The sequence below is a fragment of the Xiphophorus hellerii genome, chromosome 1, assembly GCF_003331165.1.
Source record: "Xiphophorus hellerii strain 12219 chromosome 1, Xiphophorus_hellerii-4.1, whole genome shotgun sequence".
In the NCBI taxonomy this organism is placed as follows: Eukaryota; Metazoa; Chordata; class Actinopteri; order Cyprinodontiformes; family Poeciliidae; genus Xiphophorus; species Xiphophorus hellerii.
The window spans coordinates 10,194,242-10,220,165 of record NC_045672.1 but is presented as its reverse complement, the minus strand read 5'-3'; the positions used below and the strand labels follow the sequence as shown (position 1 = coordinate 10,220,165).

Below are 25,924 nucleotides of genomic sequence, written 5' to 3'. Positions count from 1 at the left end.
ATTTCTTCCTGTATAGGAATCCACTCTCACTACATGTACTCTTAGTATGAATGACTGGGTTGAAATACATTTTTTGTAAACTGACTTAATACATTTGTTAATTACTGCTACATAAATTTAATTGATACTGACTTGTGGTATTTTTTAAAAAAAAGCAAAACATGCAAAAACATGGTAGATTCATTACTTACATTAATTTAACATTTGTTTCATGCAAAAGTGACATTTTTATAGCCCAAATGGGCAATTATCCTAGGGGATGCAAACCCTAAATTTCAAAAGAAAGGTACTATTAAAACATTTTTTTATATGAGTAGAGCATTATATTTTTCTAATATTCTGACTTTGTTCTCATGACATTATGACCCTATTCTCAGAATTTAAAAAATAAATTCTTAGCCTAGCCCTAAAACTTCATTGTAGATTTGAGATATTTGTCAATGCCAGATATTTTATTTAATCAGATTATTAAACTTGATATTTTAAAATTTAAGGGGAAAGCTGGTTTCAATTTGTTAGAGCTTGTCTAATAAAACATTTTGATATTTGTCTTCTAGCTCACTTCATCGCCAAACTTCGAACTCTTCTTCAGTGAGCTTGAAAAGTGACAGATCCAAAGGTGAACCTTTAAACTTTGACAGTGAAGATCAAAGGTAACCTTTTCTTAGTAAAACACAATAAAACATGTACCATATACAGCAGTTATTGTGATGTAGACATCAAGACATCATTAATATAAAAATCAAGTAGATAGCTTCAATTCGAAAGAAATGCCCTGTTATGTTATTTATATGAACATTTTAGATAATGCAGGAAATCATGGATGAAACTACTTGCACTGAAAAAATGGCCACATTTGTACACACACAAGGAGTTTGACTCTGGATAGCATTGTCTTTCAAGCCGTAAGAGGAAAAAAATAGAGAAATCATTTATATAAAAAAAATAACAAAATATGTGTTAGAAGAAAATAAATTCAGCAGCTCATTCAGTGATGAATTTTCCAGACTGCTTCTTGTTCCTTGAGGTGAACAAGGCCAATACTGATGGATGATGTTTGTTGCAGTCTGCACTTTTTCTGCTTTGAGATAAACTGACTGGTCAAGGCCTTTTCTTTGAAGATATATTTATTTCTTAATTTAATGTAAATGGACCTTCTTATTAAGTTGTGAAGAAACAAATGGACAGATTATATAATAATAGAGAATAAGGTTACTGAATAATAGATGTTTTTGTTTTATGATGTCCAATCTGCTGTTTTTCAAAGGAAAATCTTTCACCCTGAACCTTGTTTTCCCAGCTGTTTTGTTTTGTTGTTGGTTTTATTAAACACTGACCAATTTACTGTCAGTGTTTCTCAAAATTTTCAGACTGAGGATCACTTAACCTCAGGACCACTCAAGGACCATCTAATTTGAAAATGCCCCTACAATAACATAACAATTAATATTAATAAATACAACCTGAAACGAAAATATTAGTCTCTTAATGTACTTATTGTTGTTTTCTTTGTTTATCCTAATAATAAAGCTGATGCTGTTTGGAAAATTAGAACTGCCACGACAAGCCATGAACAAGTCGACCAGGAGACTTTTTGAGTTATTCACAGATTCTGAAAAAGCTGATTTTAAGTTTTCCAATGATGTCAAACACATGGAAATCAAAAAGACATTGTTCTTTTCTACCAAGTATTGTGTACATTAATAACATTTTGGGCTATTTGTAATTTAAAACCATAATAAAGAAAAATAGACTTGATTTGCTTTGGCAGAAACAAAAATCCTCTTCTGTACCATTTAATATAAAAATTACCCACTCTATCATTTATTTATCTGTTGTATTTAATTATTTTAATTCAATAATTTTTAATTAAATAAAAATAACAGATGTTGACGGGTGATCAGAGCATTATGTTATTGCAATATTATGACGTTGTTCTCATGATATTATCACTTTATTCTCGTAATTTAAAAAGTAAATTCTTAGCCTGGCACTAAAACTCCATCATAGATGTGAGATATTTGTCAATGCCAGATATTATGACCTGATTTTTATGAGCTTATATGAACACAATAAATAATATAGGAAAACATGCATCAAACAACTTGCACTGAAAAAGATCAGAATCACAATCTGGTTTATTGGCCAAGTTTATAAAATACACAAGATAAGGTAAGGTCATTTTATTTATATAGCACATTTTCAGCAACAAGGCAATACAAAGTGCTTTACAGGACTTAAAATGAAATACAAACAAAATAACAAACCAAAGGAAAAAGCAAAAGAAGTAAAAATAATCTAATGTTGATCCAAAATATGTAAACTAGGTGCTCCTCTTCAGGGTTGCTAGATAAATATCCTCTGGTCTAATTTCATTTCTGGGTTGGAAGAACAGGAGTCTAAAACGTAGTTGCTAAGGTGGTTTTTCTGGATTCTGAGTTTGTTCTAATCTATGTTCTGGGTTGCTAACTTAACTTAAATCTAAGTAAATAATCTCTGGACTTTCTAAGTGTGCTCTAAATTTGTAAAAGTAATGAGTACTCCACAGTTTCTAAGTAATAATAAAAACTAAATGTTCCTGTTCTGGAAGATTTTTTCTGGATTCTAAGTTCGTTCTAATTCCTTTTCTGGGTTGCAATAATAGGAGTCTATCTGCATAATAATCTAAAAATTAATCTAATATTGATCTAAATAGTGAGTACTCTATAGTTTCTAAAATATAAGCTAAAGAGTGACTAATAAACTAGAGTCTCTGGATTCCAAGTTTGCTCTAATTCCTTTTCTTGGTTAAAGTGAGTACTCTGCAGTTTCTAACAAAATAAAATAAAAAAGAGGAAAGGACACATGAGGGCACATGGCAACATTCAGACAAAATAATGGTCAAAACAAAAACATGAGTGAAGGCGGTGACATGACGGGGCCATGAAACCACGTTGCTCAGCCTCTCAGCAGATGTCCGATAAGATGTTATTATCAAGGCATGTCCTTGGGAGCGCCCAACTCCACAGCTGCATGGATAACAGGAGGGGGTGAACTGAGAAGGAGCATTATGTTTACATATCTTCAAGGAGATTGGAAATATGCAGCCCTTCCAAGGCAACACGGAGAAAGCCAATTCAGATACAGAATGTCTTAGGTCATGTAGATTATAAATTTCAATCTTCCCTAAAGTTTCTCCAATACATTTCAGTTCTCAATTATCCAAATTAGTTTGGTCGTTCCACTGAACAGAAACTACCAACTTCTCCAAGATCGATTTCATCCCGTTAGTGAGTTTTGAAGTCCTCAGCTGGGCTGCAAATCTCAGCAAGACTCACATCCAACCTATGTCTTTGTTCACAGTCTGAGTGTTCACTAGTTCGGCCAACTCCGTCACGAATTTGTTTATAATCCAGGTATCTGCAAGCTCCAAACAGCAGAAATCCTATTATCATGAATAAATCCAGGGTGAATCCTGGTGGGTGTGTCCCCGAAGGACAAAGAGGGTTCTCCTGTGCTCAGTCTTCTCGTTGAGAAAATTTGATCAATTGCATTGAGAGACCCGTTAACCAGATCCATAATTTGTAGATGCGGAGGATGTGCAAAGAAAGGCTCCAAAAATATAGAAAAAGAGAGAACAAAAACAAAGCAAGCAGGGCAGGCATGGGCAAGGAGGGAGCAGAGAAAAAAAACGTCCACCTTCACAGAGAGCAAGAGAGAAGAAAAAAAAGGAGATTGACTCTAAATAGCATTTTCTCTCTAGTAGTAGGAGGGAAAAAGTAGAAAAATCATTTATAAAAAATAATATGAAACATGGACAAATTTTATTGATGCAAAAAAAAAGTGCATCATACAAGACACAACAGTGTGATTAAGGTTAATACCATAAGTGGCACAAATTGGTGTATTAATTAATTCAATAAACATGAACAGGTCAGGTTTTTAAGAGAGTGATGGTGTGTTAGAAGAAAATAAATTCAGCAGTTCATTCAGTGATGAATTTTCCAAACTGCTTCTTGTTCCTTGAGGTGAACAAGGCCAATACTGATGGATGATGTTTGTTGCAGTCTGCACTTTTTCTGCTTTGAGATAAACTGACTGGTCAAGGCCTTTTCTTTGAAGACATAATTATTTCTTAATTTAATGTAAATTGATCTTCTTGGTAAGTTTTGCAGAAACAAATGAACAGATTGGAGAATATACTGTATGTTAATACAGAATAAAGTTACTGAATAATAGCACTGTTTTGTGTTGTAAATGTCTTCCTGTGTTGCATCACACTTCAAACATCTATCCAGTGATTCTGTTCTAGTCTCCTTGTTTTTCGTTTTCATCTCATTCAAGAAATTTCTGCTTTTGTCTGGTGTTGGACATCAAAGATAGTTGAGCCGTTATCAGGATCTTCTGACAGGCATTTCACTGTTTTATGCAATTGTTATCATTACTCTGCATTGAACGTATAGATGCCAGCAAGTGTTTTGCCAAACAGAAGTACATCATTGCGATTTTGTCTGTTGAAAACCATGTATTGGCAAAGTAAATATGTTCAACACAAAAACTGCTTTTGTTTCTAAATTATTGAATGAATAGATATATGAATCTGTTATTTAGGTTATTTAACCTATTCATATTTTTACATAGTGCTATTATATCAATTCAGCTTTCAAGTGTTTCAGGAATCTCATCATTCATTTCACTTCTTTGAAAATATACTTCTTTAGAAATATGAACTGTGAATGCTGACATTAGCGTTGTGGACATCTGTGCATACTGCAACATGTTTTGCATTAAAATGGTATTTTAGGTTTGAATAGCTTTGCTACCTTTCCATGGAAGAAAAAGTGATTAATTACATTAACATTTTAGTGCATTAAAATGTATAGAATTCATTAATTAAAATAAATGTGACGAAGTCCCGGCTCTAGCAAAAATAAATTACGAAAACAGTCTTTCAACTTCAAAATTAGTAAACATATGTCTGTTTAAGTAAATATAAATCAAAACAGTTAAATGTTTTGTCTTTGCCTGCAGTGATTCTAATGACAACCAACCTGAAACATCTGGACCAGCTGACACAAGTGAGCATGACTTAAAAAGATAAGTTTTTTTTAAGTCTAACTGTCCATTTGCTTTAAATTGTTTACTAATGAATACTAATTAATATTTTTCAGAGATAAACTCTGTGTCAGATTATATTTTGTAATTGTAAAATTTAGTTTTTACTTGTTTTTTTTGTTGGTGTTATTTTAATGAGGTGTTGTCTGATGTGGTAATGATTAATGTCTTACCTGCTTTTGTCAAAATATTCCTGTTGTTTCTATTTGAACATTAACAAAAAAATTGCCACCGGAAAGTAAAACTAATTGTTTCTAAGAAGACCAAGTTGTTTTTTCTCTCCCTAAACTATAAAGCCTCAAATCTTGTGAATCTTAAATCAGTATTTGTCAGGTCTTGTCATTACTTTCCCTGACAATAGTTGATGTTTCAAGACAAAAATGTCAATGGTGTAAACTAATAATAATTTGCTGGGGTGACACTTAGTGAAAATTATTGCTTTTTGCTGAGTTTAAATTGTTGCGCAGAAGAAACACAGATTGTTTTTATTCATTAATTCTGAATGCTTGATGTTGATTATTGATGAAAGCTGGATGCCAGGAGGAAATATGAGATATTAGTGCAGATTATTGCTGAAAATATATTTCGAAGAGTGTTGGCAATCATGTGTATCAAATATGTTATGCTTATTTCTGTTGTTCACATATCATTAATTTAAAAATTACAGGAGGAGATGCCAAGGGAAAACATGACCTGAAGAAAGTAATTCTTAAGGAGGTGGGAAGACATAAAATTGACCCAAAACTCTCTGAGATAGTGACGGTTGAAAGTGGAAAAAAGAAACCAATCACGCCCAAAGATTTATTTTCCAGCAATAAATTTCTGATTTCCAAACTTCCTGGTACGTCCAAAAATGTGCGAACTGTCCTGATGAAAGGAGCCCCTGGAATTGGTAAAACTTTCCAAATAAAAATATTCATGATCGACTGGGCAAAAGGAAAATCCAATAAACACATAAAGGCTTTAGTGACCCTTGATTTTACTGAGCTGAATACAAAGAAAGATGAAGTAAAAAGCATGGAATCTCTGCTGGATGATTTCTTCAACAAAAAAAATGTTAAAGTTTCCAAAGATGACAAGAAAAATTTATGTTTCATTCTTGATGGACTGGAAAAATGCGAACTTCCTCTTGACTTTGTAAACAACAAAGAAGTTAAAGACTTGAAGGAAGCAGCATCAATGGATGTGCTGCTAACGAATCTGATCAAAGGAAATCTGCTTCCTGAAGCTCATATTTGGATAATTTCTCAACCAAAAGGACTTGATAAGATTCCTTCTGAATGTATCAACAGAACTGTTCAATGTCAAGGTAAGAATATCTGTCTGAATAAATTATTTATAATTTATCTTCAATGCAAAGTAACCATTTTTGTTGACTTTATTCACATTTTACATCATTGTACAACTTTGCTTTGTATATTTAGAAACCTCTGAGCAACAGAAGAAGCTAGAATCATGTCTGAAAAATAGATTTCTGAAAGAAATCACTGACGAAAAAGATGAAATCAGTCATCCAAACCAGAAAACAACAGAACATATCATCAGAAGAGAAAATGGCTCTGAAGAAGGGGAAAGTGAGCAGAAAGATTTTACAAAAGTGAAATCCACTTCTGAGATCTTCAAAGATGTGAAAGAAGAGAAAACTAGAACAGTGCTGACCATTGGAGAAGCTGATATAGGAAAATCTTTTCACATGAAAAAATTTATAAAAGAATGGGCTAAAAAGGATGAGAACAGGTCATTTTTCACCAGGATCAGAAGACCATTTTCTAGCCAGGCAAAACCTGCAGAACTTTTGTTTCTTATTGACTTCTCAAAACTCAACTTGATAAAAAATAAAAATATCAGTTTGTTTGAGCTTCTTAATCACTTCTTTGAGGAAACCAAAAATATCATCATCTCTGACTATTCCCAGTTAAATATTTTATTTATTTTGGATGGACTCAATGCATATCAAGATTGTTTAGACTTTGAAAACAGTAAAACTTTGACTGATGTCAGAGAACCAACCTCAGTCGACATGTTACTAACAAACCTTATCAGAGGAAACCTGCTGCCAGAGGCCCAGATCTGGATAACCTCTCAGCCTCCAGCTGCTAAGAAAATCCCTGATGGCTTTATTGACAGACTGACAGAAATACGAGGTAAGATCTGCAAATACAAATTTCTTACAATTAGATTGAACTTAAATGTATTTTCTAATATTTAAACTGTTAGCTGTAAAATTACAAAATTTTGACTTTTAGTTTAAACTACTTTAAAGTATACTAATATTTATAAACTGATGAACCATGCAACTTTTCAGAATGAGTTTCAAGGATGAATCTTTTCTATTCCAGAGAGCTATGTATGTACTTTAAATAAGTCAAAATGAAATTACTTTGTATTGCTTAGGTTTCAGGTTGTAAAAGTAACCGTGAAACTGACACTTAAGTTTCATTTATTAAAAATGAAGCAAGCTGATAAAAAGTAAGATAGAGACAAAAATATATTAAAAAATCACCAATTCCACTCTACACAGAAGTGACTAAAGAAACAATAACTAAGGCTACATTCACACAACAGGCAAATCTGGTAAAAATATAATTCTGAAAGAGATCTATGTACTCAGTGCTCCACAAGAAGCCACTGCTATCAGTTGTATTTTTTTTTCTCAGCTTCATTTGTCTTATGATCTTGTGACGATACTATTTTTTCCCATTGCTCAACAACTTCAAAGTCAATCCAAAGATGGTACCTCCATTATTCTGTAAATGGTGCATTGTGGTGTGACATCTACGTTGTTCTTCTTTTCATGCGGGTTGCTTTAGTATGGTGGCCCTGAAATGCAAATCACTTCAACAAATCACTAAACACAACTACAAAATTGAAAGACAACAACATATTCATTCACAAATACACACAAATAATATTATTATATAATATAATAATAATATTTGTGACACTAAAAATACACGGACTTAGCTGTGAACAACTAAAGTAGCATAGCTCACATTAACATTAGCTACCGCTAACAGAAACATATGAGGAGGGCAGAGTATCAAAATACCAGACATATAACACTTAATCTGAAATTATTTGTAATTACTCAATGTCTCATTATAATCGGAGAGCAAAGCCTGCAGGTTTAGCTTATACTTATTCAGAGGGCAGAATAGGATAAAAACAGGATAAAAACACTAGGCTCAGAGGAAAACCCAGATGACCCAGCTTTCTAAACTGAAAGTTACAACCTTGACATGATTATATAAGTTGTTTTACTGAGAAAACGAAGCGCCATGAAAAAGTTCGGATCTCTCCCCTCCTGGAGCTCATAGCTTTCAGTTTTTTCTGGTGTTTTCTTATTGTCTATATTTACTCATTAATATATATGATTTCAAATGTAACTGAGTGTCTTTACTCAAAACAAACTCAAGTAAAAGTAAAAGTTCAAGTTTTGTAAACAACTTAAAGGACAAATTAGGCAAACTGTAATTACAACAATAGATGTAAATGTAACTAATTACGTCCCACCCCATATGGCAAAATACAAGTGGTACTCACATTGTGAAGTGCTTCTACTTTCTGTGTTATCCTTTCTGGGAATCTATAGTATAGTAAAATTACTAATGTTTTTATTTGTTTTGGTTTGCACAATCAGCCACTGACGATTTTCGTCATAGTACACTTCAAGTATTTAAAACTACTTTTATCCCTAGGTCAAAGTTTGCAATTAGTAGTCTTTTATTGTGTGTGTTTTTATATTTTGTCAAAAAAATATATAACATAATTTTTTTCAAAAGTATTTAATCTATGTTTTTTGTCTATTTCCATTGTATTTTTTCAGAGAGACCTGATATCACAAGTCACAGAAAACTCAAAAGTGAACTAAAAGATCAATTCACCAGCGTGTCTGAAGGGATTGAAGGACAGAAGACCTCAGCTCTTCTTAACGAGGTCTTCACTGACCTCTACATCACAGAAGGAGAGCGTGCTCAGAATGAAGCCATGCAGGTTCAGAATGCAAGGTTCAAAACAACAAATGAAGAAACATCTATTAAATACTGTGACATCTTTAAACCTGCAAATAATAATCAAAACATTAAGACTGTTCTTACCGTTGGAGTGGCAGGCATAGGAAAAACATTTGCCTCAATGAAATACATACTTGACTGGGCAGAGGGCAAAGCAACAGAAAACATTTTTTTCATTTTTCCACTTCCTTTCCGAGAGCTAAATCTGAGAGCAGATAAAGAGCACAGTTTACAAGATCTGATTCATCAGTTCTTCCCAGCAATGAGGACATCTGAAATAACTGACTATGACAAATACAAGATTCTGATTGTTCTGGATGGTTTTGATGAATGTCGTCTTGATCTTAAGTTCAGTGAAACAAATAAATTGAGTGATGTCACAACACCAACCTCAATAAAGGTTCTGCTGTCAAATCTCATCCTGGGAAATTTGCTCCCTAAAGCTCAAATCTGGATCACCTCTCAACCTGCAGCATCCAACAACATTCCTCCAGAAAACGTTGATCGAATGACAGAAGTGAGAGGATTTAATGATGAGCAAAAGGAAAAGTATTTCATGAAGCGATTCAGTGATGAGAATGTGGCTGAAAAAGTCTTGTCATATGTGAAGAAATCAGTAGCTCTTTACATAATGTGTCACATCCCTGTTTTCTGTTTTATCACATCAAAGGTTTTGGAGGACTTTGTTGAAAGAAATCAAGATGATGAAATGCCAAAAACTCTGACTGACATGTACACACATTTCCTTTTGCTCCAGCGCAGACAGACAAAAGTAAAATATAATACAGATCAGTCAACCTCTGAAACCTCTGGAACGGAGACATTCTGTGATAAAACTAATGATGAAACAATCCTATCTTTGGGAAAACTTGCTTTCAAAGGACTAGAGGCGAAAAACCTTCTCTTTACTGAAGAAGACTTGACCAGTTGTGGGACTGATGTAACCAAAGCTGCTGTTTTCTCTGGGTTGTTCACTCAGATCAAACGAGAAAATCACGAGCTGTACCCTCAGAATATGTTTTGCTTTGTCCATAAAAGCATTCAAGAGTACATGGCAGCTCTCCATGTCTTCTACTCATTTAATAACAAAGGAGAAAATGTGTTCATAGAATCCAGCTCAGCAGCCTCAGAGTTTTATAAGAAAGCAGTGGACAAGGCTTTTGAGAATGAACATGGGGCCTGGGACATGTTCCTTCGGTTCCTAGTGGGTCTCTCTCTGGAATCTAATCAGGATCTACTTCAGGATCTGATAGATAAGACTGAAAAACACAAAGACACTAATAAGGAAACAGCAGAGTACATCAAAAAGAAGATCAGAGAGAACAACAGTGACACAGAGAAAAAGCTTAATCTTTTCTACTGTCTTAATGAGCTGAATGACGACACCCTTGTTCAAGAAATCAAAAATTATCTTAAATCAGAAGAAAAACCTTTTGAAACTTTCACTGCTTCTCAGTGGTCAGCTTTAACCTTTGTGCTGCTGACATCAGATGCAAACCTTGAAGTGTTTGATCTTAAGAAATACCTGAAATCAGAGAAAGTTCTTCTGGGATTGATGCCAGTGGTCAAAGTCTCAAACACTACTTTGTAAGTATTTTTTATATCATATAGTGTCTACGATACCTCACTGGTTCAGAATAATCCTTTTTAATAATTTCTTCATTTTGAACAAACTATTAATGTTGTATATGAGAGTTAGGGCTTTTGCCGTTGGCAGTGGTATTGTAGTTTGACAAGACAAACGTGGAATTTCACACATGGTTTGTCTAATTAACTTGATTGTTTTCATGGATCTTTTAACAGACTGAGTTGGTGTGAGCTCTCTGAAGAATCTTGCAAAGGTCTGACATCATCAGTGCTAACCAATCCATCCTCTAATCTCACATTGTTGGACCTGAGTCATAATGATTTACTGGATGCTGGAGTGAAGCGACTTGCTGATGGGTTGAAACATGTGAACTGTAAACTAGAGACTCTCAAGTAGGTTTTTCAATATATCAACCAGTGTTATAGTTAGCCACTATTTTGAGTTTATAAACTGTTTTGTTCCAAGATTTAAGGTTATTCTATGTGTTCACAATTCTTTGTTTGTGTAAAGTGTCAATATAATACAACAGTCCTATGAAAATAGTACTGAAAGTGATAAAACTAAAGTTCAATAAAAGTTGTTTAGTGTAATTTTAAAGATTATGGCCTACAAATACTGAGTCCAAAATATGGTGTGTCAAAACATTAGACTATTGCAGATTATGTTTTTTGATAAAAATAGATGTAAATGTAAATAAATGACTTATTATCAAAAAATAATCTGGAATATTCTAATGTTTTGAGAAGCCATATTTCGGACTCTCATTATTTGTTGGCCATACCATTCAAAATTACAATAAACAACTTCTATTCTTTGTAATAAATCTATATAATATAAAATACTGAACTTTTGTATCACTGTCAAATGTTGTGTCAATATAATACAACAGTCTACTAGTGGTGGTCAGAGGACCTGGTGGCCCTAGTGCATAGCAGCTTCTCCTCTGTCAGACTATTTCAGGGAGGCTGTGGCTACAATCTAGTAGCTCGCTACCATCGGTGTGGAATGTGTGTGTGAATGGGTGAATGACCAAATGTGGCATCAAGCACTTTGGGGTCCAATGGACTTGAAAAAGTGCTAGGCAAGTTCAGGCCATTTACAATTTAAACCATGTATAGTACATACTGTATATATACAGTATATATATATATATATATAAAACTGTCAAATTTTGCTGAGCTCTTTCTAGTCCACAACTGTGTCTTTGTGCAGGCTGGCAGGATGTCAGGTGACAAAGACAGGCTGCATTTCTCTGGCTGAAGCTATTAAGTCCAATAGAAACTCCTCTCTTAAACACTTGGACCTGAGTTACAATCACCCAGGAGACAATGGGATGAGGGCTCTCAATGCAATAGTTGAGGATCCAAACAAGAAACTTGAGACAGTGAAGTGAGTAAATAAATCAGACATTACTTAGTACTGCAACTTGTAGAAAAATAACTTAATCTAATGATGCACCATGTCTGAGTAGAGCCTTTTAACAGCAATCAGGTATTTATGAGGGATCTCACTGAAACTTGTCTTGCTAGACTTGGCTAAATATGCAAATAAATGTTATAGTCTAAGAGCTGGTGAATTAAACTACACATTGTGTAGTAAATAACATAATAATAAGCTTTCATAGCAATAAAAATAGGAATGAAATAATATGTAAAGACTTTCCAATATTTCTAAAATAAAATGAATCTTTCTTGTCTTACTGTGCACAGCTTTGACTATGAAGGAAAACATCGACTAAAACCCAGTTGGAGTAAATGTAAGCTGTTTTTTTCCCTCAGAATTTTTACATTTTTGTATTACAAGATGAATCATGTTTATTTGAAAGTGGAAGTTAGAACTTGATCATCTGAAGGGTATTTAACAGGCAATAACGATCATACTAAAAATAACACATGACTTCATATCTAAGGAAATCACAAAATACTTAATTACTCCAAATTCTTCAAATCTAGTAGATTTAATGTTTAAATTCATGGATTCATTGTGGTAAAAACAGTACACATTCTGAAACTGTCATTGTTTAAATTTTCACAAGGCTTTCTTTATTTTCTTCTTGAACACTTTCAGATGGTGCAGATCTTATGTTTGATAAGAACTCAGCAAGCAGACGACTTGTTCTGGCTGAAAACAACAAAAAAGCGAAAACTGATGATGATGTCAAGAAGCTGGAAATGCAAAATACAAGTGATGAAAGGTTCAAGAGGACCCAGGTATTTTGTGATAAAGGCCTGAACCAACTTTGTTACTGGGAAGTGGAATGGAAAGGTGTGGTGGGAATTGCTGTGGCATATAAAGATGTGGGTAGAAACTGGAACCGTGATGGTGGTCTGGGATGCAATGACAAGTCCTGGAGTCTGCTCTGCTCCAAGACTGGATACAAAGCCATGCATAAAAACACAGAAGAAGAAATCAAAGTCCCTACATGCAAAAAAATAGGTGTGTTTCTTGACTGGGAAGGAGGAACTCTAAGTTATTACAATATATCATCAGAGAAGCGGAGCTTGATTCATACTTTCAAAACAAAATTCACAGCAGAGCTATTTCCAGCCTTCTGGTTTGAGAAAGGTTCTGTGACTTTGTGCAACCTGTAGATTTATGAGTGCACAAGTTAGAAAGACTGTAACCACTTAGAGCGATATGAAAAGGTGTCCCCCTTCATGATTTCATTTTTATTTCTTTGTTACATTTCTGTGTTTCACAACATTTAAACAATTTACATATTTCACATAATACAAAATATGCAGTCTAAATTTACTTAGCTTTCAGAGATTCTTTATAATCTACTTTTATTTTAGTTCACAACTCCCATTAACCACAAACATAAAACATATTATATAAAGCATATTATAAAGAAGTCTTAGTTTTGTTCTCTTTGCTCGAGTCATTAGATTTGTCTTTGAGGTGCAAAGCAATTTTGATAGATTGGAGTAGCATACAATCGGAAACTGTGGCATAAATTACAATAATGTTAAATTGTATTAATTAGGAGTGCACAATATTTATTGGCTGATAATTATATTATATGTTTGAGCTACTTGACATATATTGTAGTTCTGTGGCAGTCTGCATAGCCATCAATGTATACATAAAAAAATTCTGACTGTGTGGTCAGGTACTTCATGCCTGTGAACCTAAACACTGTATATAATATAAACAAATAAAGTCATTATTTTAAGTAGAACAACAGTACTTTCTTCTATTCACTTACTGCTGGGACTCTTTCCATCCACCTTGTAACCCTAATTGGGATGAAGAATGTGCATGAAGCAAAAGGATCCAAGTTCAATTTTTATTATGAATTAGTGGAAGCTATAGTGGTGTGGTGTTTGTCCTTCCTGACTTCCTTTTTTTGCATAATTTGTTACACTTCAGTGTTTCACAACATCAATACAATTTGCATATTAGTCAAAGACGACACAAGTGAACACAAAATGCACAAAAATCCAAACCTACATGGCCCTGCATGAAAGTGATTGCCATCCACCTCTACCTAACTGTGGTCCATCACACCTGAGTTCACTGTCTCTTGTCACATCTGGGGCTGTTTAATGACACACCTACTCCCAATCAAGACATCACTTAAACAGGACCTTCCTGACAAAGTGAAGTAAACAAAAATATAATTAAAAGCTGGATATCATGCCGACATGCAGAGAAATTAAGGAACAAATGACAAAGACAGTAATTGAGATCTTCCAATCAGGAAAGGCTTACAAAGCCATTTCTAAAGCTTTGGGACTCCAGTGAATCTCCAGTGAACCACAGTGAGAGCCATTACCCTCACATGGCGAAAACATGGAACAGCTGTGAAGCTTCCCAGGAATGGCTGGCTGAACAAAATTACCCTATGAGTGCAGCGACGACTCATCAAAAGTGTTTTTCCACTGGCAATTTAAGCATTAACCGATTAATGTGTGGTTCAGTTTTCCATTGTCTGCTCTGTTCCTCACTATTGTGGGCGGGACGTGAGCACAACTGTGGTCAACTCTCTGCTGATGTTTGCAGCAAATGGGGAACCTCGAGATTCTGGTTCTGATTAACTCAAATAAACCCAGATGTTTCATTTATAGAAATTCATTGCTGGTCCAAACATAATTATAAAGTCAGATCGGCTCATTATTTCACTATACATATACATCCTGGCACTTTTTTGTTTCTTTTTTTAAATATGCAAACTTTTGGATTTATGACTTTAAAAAAACTGGTCATGGTGAAAAATCTTCCACTGTAGCAGAATTATAACAATTCAGCAAAGATGAGTGGGCCAAAATTCCTACACAATTGTAAAACTTTCACTCCTTCAGACCCCTTGTCCACTGGGATGGACATGATATTTTTCTGGGATTAAACCAATAACAAATGAGGAATTTGTTATTTGCATGATGGATCTTACAGATTGGTTTCTTGTTAAACAAAAACAATGAAGTTTAGACTCTTAACTTGATACCAGTGCGTTTCAGGCATCAGACAAGACAAGCATGTGTATTAAACAAGAGACGGGGTGTTGTGTTCCGGGGCTCTCTGTCCTATTGGTGGGGTTGCCTGCGCGCCGTTCTACATATTACCACCAGAAGGCGACAGGTTTCGGATGGAGCGCGGTGACGTCATTATTTTCCCCAGCTGTTCCCGATCACCTTCATCAGCGGAGCAGTCATAGGAGTGGGCCGTCAGTCCAACGTCGCCTGAGTGTTGTGCCAGTCACGGTACCTCTGAGCCCCCCTTTAGCTTTTCTTAGTGTTCCTTGTTGCCTGAACCTTCTAGTGAATATTTTGTTCTTCTCCGTTGCCTTCAGGTTGCCCGAGTTCCCAGACTCACCTCTCTGCTGTTTGCAAATCTCCTCTGGACTCCACGGCTGGCGGCCGTTCCACTCCTCCGTGTCTCCGTTTCACCCGAGCCTACCTGTCCGCTCCCCGCCGCACTCCTCCGCTGTCCCTGGATCCATTAGGGGCCGAGACCCCGGACAAACCCAGTTTCCCTCCACAACTCTGCTCCAACAACCACAAGTAAGATCTACCCGTTTTTTCCCCCCCCGAGAGTTTTCCATTCTCCCACGACCCCTGAACTAACCACCCTGCTTTTTTCCCTCCCAGTGAACTGTTGCTACCATTACTGTTTATTCCCCTGGACCAGACCACCCCGACTCTCTCTCTTTGATTATTGTGTGATCTTTAATAAATCATTTAAAACTGATTTCACTTCTCCTGTGGTTGTGTTCTGCATTTGGGCTAACATTCAAACCCAACATGACACGGGGAGGAGTAAGCATCTGTTTCCATCAAAAATATAAATTTATATTCATGGCAGTCTAAAAAAATACTCTCAGTATAATTTTAAATATTTCCAGTCATAGTATTTGAAGGTATTTAGATTTTTTTTTCTATCATGAAATCGTAGGATATTTTAAAAGCTGAATGGACATCAGAAGTTTGTGTATGTTGTACAACATCTAATTATTCAGTGTTATGCAAAGAAAGAAGCATGTCTGAGCATTTCATAGCCAGTTTGTGATTTGTTAATGATTTTATGTTATTTTATTTTTTCAATAATGGAGTATTAACTCCCAGACTTTCTTGAAATGGAGGTACATCAAGAGATATCTGATCTTGAGTGCTTGGATATAGAAAATAAGTCATGTGAGAACAGAAATTAGTTGATAAATTGAGAAGTAAAGCGGTCCTAATTTTTCAGTGTCTCATCCAGAGGTGTTCAAGCTATACAGTGAATCAAAGGGTGATGTTGTCCTGATATATGAAATTGTCTGTCTGCACCACACAAAAATCTGGGAAAAAAGTCAATGTCTATCAGATGCAAGAAAAACATAATACACAGGAAAAAACGCACTTCTACTGTAACGCATGTAAAATCCAGCTGTGCTTTGTGCCACACTGAAACTACTTCAAGGGTGTTCATCAAAAATGAGAGATTACATGAAAATCCCCAGCAAGCTGATGCTTTGTCAACGGTTTGGTAACTGTGCAATCCGTTTACATTACTACAAATAATAACATGCCAATGCATTTGAAAGTTCAATAACACATTACTGAAATCTAAACTACATTTTGTATTATATATTCTCTATTCAGACATGCAAAGTGAAACAAAAAAGCAGACATCCAGTTTAAAAGGTTCAGATCATGCCGAATTAGATGAAACGCTATAGGAAAAAGTATAGAAGTTTTCAAGACATTCTACACTCATTTGGTCGAGATGTCCATTACAATGGACATCAAAAAAACATATTAAAATATGAGATAGGAAAAATGTCTCCTTTTCCCTTTATTTCTACGCTTAAGAGGAATAAAAATCAGCTAAGTGAAAATGTTTTGGTCCACTAGAAAAACTCCATGTCTGAAGGGGTTAAGTTATTGTAAATGGTTAATTGTTGCTGCTTTTTGTGGCTCAATCAGTTATTAACTTTAGGGGACAAACACTTTTTTACATAGGACCATGTAGGTTTGGATGTTTTTCTCCCTTAATAAACACATTTGTTTAAAAACTTTTGTGTTTAATTGTGATGTCTTTGACTAATATATATATATATTTTTTTTATTAAATTTTGCATACATAAATTTTCCATACATGGACATACCTAAATTAACATAACAGATCAAATCCCCACCCATTCCTTACCCGCACAAAACGGCACATCATAAAACACTTACACCATCAAGACAACATGGCAAAAACATCACAAATTGATCCAAACCTCTCCACAAGCGTGAAAAAAAAAGGACAGTTATACAGGGTATTAAGCAGTGACAGGTCTGTAATAGACACTTTTTCATTGAAGGAATTTTAGTACGGGGTCCCATATTTTCTCAAACACATTGACTTTATCTTCGTTGTAATATCTCAGTCTTTCTAGATGCAGAGTATTTGCTAGTTCTCCCAACCACAAATCAAATGTGGGCACGGAGTCCTTTTTCCAAAATCTCAAAATCAACCTTTTAGCAATCACCGTACCAAACAAAACCACCATTTTCTCATTTTTAGTGGCTGGTCGCAAAGCACTGGAGACCCCAATGATGGCAATAAGAGGTTCTGGATCCCATTTTTTCCCAAAAGCTGTTGAAAAAAAATTTAAAATTTTCTTCCAGAATGAGTGAAGCTGAACACATGACCAGAAGGAGTGTGTCAAGTTACCAATAGCAGTCCGACAACGATTACAAATTGGAGACACACTAGTGAAGAAAGTGCTCAGCTTCTCCCTCGAATAATGGAGCCTATGTATAGTTTTGAACTGTATGAGATTGTGTCTGGCGTTGACAGAACATTCTTGTGTACTTTTCAAACCCTCCTCCCACAGTTCTTCAGATCGCTGTTGCCCTAACTCATCCTCCCATGCCTTCTTAATCCTGGTTGTGTCTACACGCATACCATTAAAGATCCTATAAAAGTGTGACACTGCCCCTCGATTGACAGGATCAAATTTATTTATTTCCTCCAGGGTATCATGTTTCATTAAAGTTCCTAAATCTGATACATTTTTCCTAACATAGTCCCGAACCTGCAGATAACGGAAAAAACTTGACGGAGGAAGATTATACTGGGAACATAACTGTGCAAAAAATGCAAAAGTTCCACTAATATATAGGTCACCAATCACACTGATGCCCTTCATTCTCCACACCCGAAAGACGCCGTCACTGAGACCTGGTGCAAAGGAGTGATTTTCACAGATCGGAGTATCAAAGTAAACCTCTGGAGCTTTTATAAATGTTTGTATCTGTTTCCAGATTCTGACAGTATTGCCAATGACAAAACTATTGGTATAGAGTGTTTTACTGACTTTAATGGGTGACTAATATTTTCTCCTCTGAGTTTGATATTGCTGTTAAGACAGACTTCTGTGTTTTTACTTTAAACCAGTAACATTAAAAGGTAACTGACTGTTTTTATTACTTCTGAATTTGCCATGGAAATTTTCAATTTTAACAAAAACAAATATTTAAGCTATTTGATGAAATCCAGAATATGTTTAATTGTACCCTTTTATTCTGTGTTGAAAACAAATTTGCTGATTGATAAAACTGACATTTAGCTTTTTCCTTAAAAAAATATTTTTTCAGAGACATTTGTTAATATATTTTGTTTAACTTGTTGAGAGTTCAATAAATGTATTTTTACTATTTTTTAAAATCTGAAATCATTTAAAATCTTTGAAAATATAAACATGTGGTATATCTAGTTAATAAATAACTATTTTCTACAAAGCCCTGTGTGTGTGCATGTTTTTGTGTATTTTGGAACAATATCATCCAGCCACTGTTTTAATGAAAAGCACTCAGGTTTATTGGGAATCTTGTGCAAAATGAGACACAGTGTGACAAGCAAAACAGTGTCAACTCTGAGTTCTGAAAACTTGTTCTTAGACCTTAGACCAGTTCTTCTCAATCCTTCTCCTCATGTACCACTGCCCTGCGACTAATAACAACTAACTAAACCCTACCCCACTCCTTCCCTGCCACTCATCACACTCAAAGATAGTTTGAAAATAGCAGAGAGCAAGAGGCAGGGTGTGAGCATCGAGTACATTAGCATGATTAGAAAAAATCATGCTGATGCCAGATCGTAAAATTTCAGGAAGCCAGAAATGCATTAGAGGCTCGAGACACAGGAGGCGATGTCACTCCCTCTCCATTCATTCCATCCATTCGAAACTCAACTGAGCTCCTCCAGCAAAGCCATCAGCAAAATTTGTGCATGTGAATTTTCTAGCTTGTTCATATTGACGTGCACACAGGTGTGCATCTTAATTAGCCACTGAACTAGTAGCTTGCAAACATTTCATTGATTTGTCTAAAACTTATGAGGCAGTCATGCATATAATTCACACCAAATCTACTGTCAACCACAGTAAGTCTGAGACAAAGCTGGAACCTGGTGAAAAAACAAGCTTCCAAATAGTATATCATAAACACAACAATAACCATAAAGATAGTCACAATTTACCTTACATTTGCACTCCATACATAATCAAAATTAAATTTTATTTACTGGATGTAAAACCTGCTGCAGTTTTTTCTGATAATTCTTCTCAAGTAATAAAATAGGACATAGGATTATAGAGGACAAGGTAATGTAACACAATCTACAAATGCATACAAGCTCAACACAAAAGAATAAAATCATCACAATCTAAAACTGCAATAAAAAGTGTCTGAACTGGTAACTTATTTTCTTACTGTAAATAAATCATTTCATAAGTAAATCATTGTAGTGATTTACTTATGAAATGATTAACACATCTGTAGGGATTTATTGTCCCAGTATTTTCTAATACTATAATTTTATTGACACTTATCATGAACTATGAACTCTTTTTCTATAAAGATAAGAGTGCTGTCTTTGTTCTGAGAGGAAAACAACCTGCTGAATACTATCAATCAATCAAGTTTATTAGTATAGCACATTTCAACAACAAGGCAGTTCAAAGTGCTTCACATCATAAAAACACAAAAAAAACAGTCATAGAAGACAAAGGCAACAATTGAAGCATAACATTTTGTCTTGTTGCAGCATTTAACTTCACAATGTTTATTAATGTTTCATTTATAATGTTTCAAAAGCTGCTAAATCCATGTCAGGTTATAGGGAGGAGTGTACAACCATTTCAAGATGGAAGGAGAAAATGTGGACAGAATCAGTTTCTAGATATTAAAAGCTGTCAGGATCAGAGTTGGTCACATCTCACAAAAACGTAGGTGTGAGATTTTGATGTAAATTTAAAGATACAGCCTGATATGGATGTGTTGGTATTCTTTACATTGTTATAGATTTGCTTTTGAAGTAAGAATACCTAAAAGTATAATACTTTTTAAAAATGAGTTTATTATTAATTGTTTATTTATTTTCTTCCACATTTATAAAATTCTTGAACTTTCAAGTCCAAGAATTTTATTTCATTATTGATGTTCCATTCTTATCAGAACATGAAAAAAAATACAATTGAATTTATTATTTTGTCTCCTGAAACTGTGAAGTCTGGAAGACATAGGAAACAAAGACCCACTATGCACATGTTTTGGTATTATTATTGTGTTAATAAGATATTTCACACTTAAAGAAATAGAACAGAGTTTATTGATCATCTTTTATTTGGCATCAAAAAGAACATTAAGACAATGCAAAGTAGAAAATAATAAACAGCTACAGCACAAGGGTAGTGCAGAATAGCACACTTTGTTGTGAATTTGACATGAACTAAAAGTTGATAGTATAAAACATGTGACCTGTAAGAAGCTTAACTGTGGTTTATGGGCTTGCATTAAAATGAATCTCCATTTTGCTACTGCAAGATTTATGACAGGAAATGTTCTTGGATTTAGATATCAAGGTCAAAGTTCTTACTTGCACTAATGCTGTTAAATATTAACTTTTCTCTTTTGCAGATATTTTATGGCTGTTGGAACCGCCATACAAGACTTTCATACAGTTCAGATGTTTTCCTTTTTCATAGAGATTGCTACTTTTCAGGCGTCTGTCTGTGTTTTTGCAAGAAGAAAAAAAAATTAAGCAAGATGTCGAGTATGAAGTAACAGATGAGGATAAAATAGAGGCCTACTAAAAAGTGAGGAGATCTAAAACAGGATAGGATCATGTCAGGTGGGAGGTAAGTGAAGCTTTTTGTTTTCAGTCTCATCTTTTCAGAAAATCTTCCTCAAGAGAAAGAAGTAATAATGATAAACTGAACATTTGGATTTTCTCAAATTTAATTTGAATTGAAGAATGAATGTAAAATGTAGAACATAGGTGAATAGAACGACAAGCTTAATTGTAAGGTGTTCACTCTTAACTGTGCGAGCCCTCATTGAAAAATTATTTCGGTCAAGTATGAACAATGTAAAGGGAGGAAAGTCATACTGTAATATTGTCATAACATCTTAAAACTTAAAGACCGTTTTGTTGAAAGACTAATTTCCAAAGCAATTCCATTCTCTGAACCTGCAAACTTTGCTTCCATAGGCAGCAATTTGTCTAAAAGTAGTTTTAAATTACACATAATTTTAGCAATATTAATGTTGCATGTTTGGAAAACCCCCCACAAATTCTATAGTTTGTTTGTAGACAGTGTGTGACACTAGTTCCAAAAGAAGCTGTAATTATTTCTTAATTTAATTTAAATTGACCTTCTTATTATGTTTTGCAGAAACAAATTGACATATTGAAGTATAATAGTAATACAGGAAAATGTTACTGAATAATATGTTGTTTTTGTTTAATCTGCTGTTTCTCAGAGGAAAATTTTTCACCCTGATCCTTACTATCCCAGCTGTTCTTGGTTTTATTAAACACTGAACTTATGTCAGTAAATTTTCAGTCCAAGGACGACTTAACCCATTTAACAAGCACTCACATACCGCCAAATTTGAAAATGCCTCCACAATAACACAACATGTTAATACAGTGGTTGCCAAAGTGTGGGGCGCGCCCCCTAGCGGCGGCGCAGTGCCATTGCGGGGTGGGGGGTGCGCGGGAAGCTGTATGGATGAATGGAGAAAAAAAAAAACAGTTACACAAAAGTGTTTCACTGTAAAGATGGTTTGTAGTTTTGTAGCAAAATGAAGTGTGAAATAAACTTCAGTGGAGTTTGAAAACAAAATGTGTGTATAAGTTTATGTCTGGTTGAATGAAGTGTGTGCCCAGTTGATATTTTTTTCTTTTTTGGGGTTTTTTATTGTAATCCATAGGGGAGCCCAGAAGAAAATCTTTGGGAACCACTGTGTTAATATATACAAAGTGAAAGAAAAATATTGGATGGAGTTTTAATATTAATATTGACACTCCATCACAGAGGCGAGATATTTGTCAATACCAGACATTTTATTTAATCATTTTGTAAAAAATTATATTTTAATGTGTCAAAAAGTGACTCCAAGTGGAATGAGATCTATAAACCATGATGTTCTGTAGGAGATGTTAAGATGGATCATTTTCTATTTCTTTATTAGGGAAGATTAACTGCCAATCAGTACAAAGCTGATGTGAGTCATCACAAAGTTTCTGTTTCTTGCACTAAAAAAAGATAAAAGTGGTTGCTTAAACGCTAACAGCCTCAATAATATGTATCAATTATTGAAGCTCTGTGGCAATAAATTGCCTCAGAGGTGCATAATAGTGAAGACATTTTAAAAAAATATTCTTTTACTTTTATATAGCAAAGTTTTCATCCCTTCTGATATAAAAAGTAAGCGTACTTAACATGTCAAAGTATTTTTATCTAAGCTTTTAAGAGACTTAACATAATACATTCTTGAATTTTGAAACAACAATAAATGGCTTGTTTTAAGATCCAATGGCTGATTACTTAAGTAATATTAAAAAATATATATTTATTTTAATTATGTTTTTTGTGTTTACTTTGAGTTGGTATTACTTAGTCATATTCAAATCAAACTTCCTGTCCACTTTAACTATATTTTTAACACAAAACCACCGGGGTTAGCAAGTTTCTTTAGGAAACCCTGCTATATCATCCATAAATTTTATCTTTAGTATACAAAAAGATATAGTATGGATAACTGTCTATAGTATAGCTTGCCTACATTGTCTGCAGTATGAGTGAGATAAAAATAATGTAACACAGAAGTGACTGAAATCTTTCAGATTCAAGTTGCATGGGCGTGTAGCTTCATCAGCAGTGAAAAGGTGAAAAAACAGCATCCTCAGCAATAAGTTAATCATTTATAAGAGATATAGGTTATAAAACATGCAGCTTTTAAAGAGATATAATTTCTTCTTCACTGGAATTTTGTTGTTTCATACAATTGTTATCACTTCAATGCCTAGAATGTATTGATCCAGCAAGTTGTTTTGCCAAAGAGAAGTACGTAATCGCAATTTTATCTATTGAAAACCATGGACTGACAAAATAAACATGTTCAATTCAAAAACTGTTTTTGCTGTTAAATTATTGAATAAATAGACATATAAAGTCAACGACAATTATATTTAATTGTTTTAATTGGTTGTTTAGGTTATGTAACCCATTCATATATTTACAAAGTGCTATTATACCCATTCAGCTTTCACGTGTTTCAGGAACCTCCTTATCATTCATTTCACTTCTTTGAAAATATACTTCTTTACAAATATGGACTGTGGATGCTGACATTAGCGATGGGGACATCTGTGCTTCCTGCAACATGTTTTGCATTGAGATGGTATTTTAGGTTTGAATAGCTCTGCTACCATTGTATGAAAAAAAAAATATTAATTGCATTAAAATGTTTAACACATTAAAATATTAAAATAAATGTGATGAAGTTCCAGCCCTAGAGTAAATAAATTACTTTACTGTCCAGTTTTTTAACTTAAAAATGATCAGTAAAAATTTGTCCGTTTTAATAAATATATATCAAAACAGTTAAATGTTTTGTCTTTGTCTGCAGTGTTTCTAATCACAACCAACCTGAAACATCTGGACCAGCTGACACAGGTGAGCATGACTTATGTTTTTTTTAAGTCTAACTGTCCATTGGCTTTAAATTGTTTACTAATGAATACATATTTTCAAGAGATAAACTCTCAGTGTCAGATTATATTTTGTAATTGTAAGACTTTGTTTTTACTTGTTTTTTTGTTGGTGTTATTTTAATGAAGTGTTGTCTGATGTAGTAATGATTAGTGTCTTACTTGCTGTTGTCAAAATATTCCTGTTCTTTCTATTTGAACATTAACAAAAAAAATTGCCACAGGAAAGTAAAACTAATTGTTTCTAAGAAGACCAAGTTGTTTTTTCTCTCCCTAAACTATAAAGCCTCAAATCTTATGAATCTTAAACCAGTATTTGTCAGGTCTTATTATTACTTCCCCTGACAATAGTTGATGTTTCAAGACAAAAATGTCAATGGTGTAAACTAATAATAATTTGCTCAGGTGACACTTAGTGAATATTATTGCTTTTTGCTGAGTTTAAATTGTTGCCCAGAAGAAACACAGATTGTTTTTATTCATTAATTCTGAATGCTTGATGTTGATTATTGATGAAAGCTGGATGCCAGGAGGAAATATGAGATATTAGTGCAGATTATTGCTGAAAATATATTCTGAATAGTGTTGTCAATCATGTGTGTCAAATATGTTATGGTTATTTCTGTTGTTCACATATAATTAATTTAAAAATTACAGGAGGAGATACCAAGGAAAAAAATGACCTGAAGAAAGTTATTCTCACAGAGGTGGGAAGACATAAAATTGACCCAAAACTCTCTGAGATAGTGACGGTTGAAAGTGGGAACCTAATCACTCCCAAAGATTTATTTTCTAAAGCATCTTGGAATTCCAAAAATGTGCGAACTGTACTGATGAAAGGAGTCCCTGGTGTTGGTAAAACTTTCCAAACAAAAATATTCATGAACGACTGGGCAAAAGGAAACTCCAACAAAGACATAAAGGCTTTAGTGACCCTTGATTTCACTGAGTTGAATAAAAAGAAGGATGAAGTAAAAAGCATGGAATCTCTGCTGGATGATTTCTTCAACAAAAAAAACATTAACGTTTCAAAAGATGACAAGAAAAAGATATGTTTTATTCTTGATGGACTGGAAAAATGTGAACTTCCTCTTGACTTTGTAAGCAACAAAAAACTTAAAGACTTGAAGGAAGCAGCATCAATGGATGTGCTGCTAACGAATCTGATCAGAGGAAATCTGCTTCCTGAAGCTCATATTTGGATAATTTCTCAACCAAAAGGAGTTGATAAGATTCCTTCTCAATGTATCAGCAAAACTGTTCAATGTCGAGGTAAGAATATTTGTCTAAATCAATTACTCTTAATTTACCTTTTATGCATTTTTGTTTACTTTATTCCAGACTTATATAATTTTACATCATTGTATAACTTTGCTTTGTCTGATTAGAAACCTATGAACAACAGAAGAAGTTAGAATCATGTCTGAAAAATAGATTTCTGAAAGAAATCACTGACGAAAAAGATGAAATCAGTCATCCAAACCAGAAAACAACCGAACTTGTCATCAGAAGAGAAAATGGCTCTGAAGAAGGGGAAAGTCAACAGGACAAGATCACAATAGTCGAATCCACTTCTGAGATCTTCAAAGATGTGAAAGGAAAGAAAACTAGAACAGTGCTGACCATTGGAGAAGCTGGTATAGGAAAATCTTTTCACATGAACAAATTTATAAAAGAATGGGCTAAAAAGGATAAGAACAAGTCATTTTTCAGCCTGGATCAAAGATGCCTTACGCAAGGCAAAACCTGCAGAACT

General features: G+C 34.2%; 1 protein-coding gene and 2 long non-coding RNA genes across 3 annotated transcripts in view; 2 read left to right on the top strand and 1 right to left on the bottom strand.

Annotated features, from left to right (window-relative positions):
* LOC116725038 (uncharacterized) overlaps positions 1 to 25,924 on the top strand; it is a 142,210-nt gene that overhangs the window by 3,138 nt on the left and 113,148 nt on the right. Inside the window, exon 3 of the mRNA XM_032570915.1 lies at positions 558 to 653. Within this exon, the coding sequence (XP_032426806.1) occupies positions 558 to 653 (96 nt within the window). The remainder of the gene's footprint in view (positions 1 to 557; positions 654 to 25,924) is intronic.
* On the bottom strand, positions 8,203 to 9,342 carry LOC116725077 (uncharacterized). The gene is made up of 4 exons (XR_004340313.1): positions 9,238 to 9,342; positions 9,005 to 9,011; positions 8,325 to 8,327; positions 8,203 to 8,213 (listed from the first exon to the last, which is right to left on the bottom strand). It is a non-coding gene; the product is annotated as an uncharacterized LOC116725077 (long non-coding RNA).
* LOC116725070 (uncharacterized) lies at positions 15,204 to 15,885 on the top strand. The gene is made up of 3 exons (XR_004340310.1): positions 15,204 to 15,398; positions 15,488 to 15,698; positions 15,786 to 15,885. It is a non-coding gene; the product is annotated as an uncharacterized LOC116725070 (long non-coding RNA).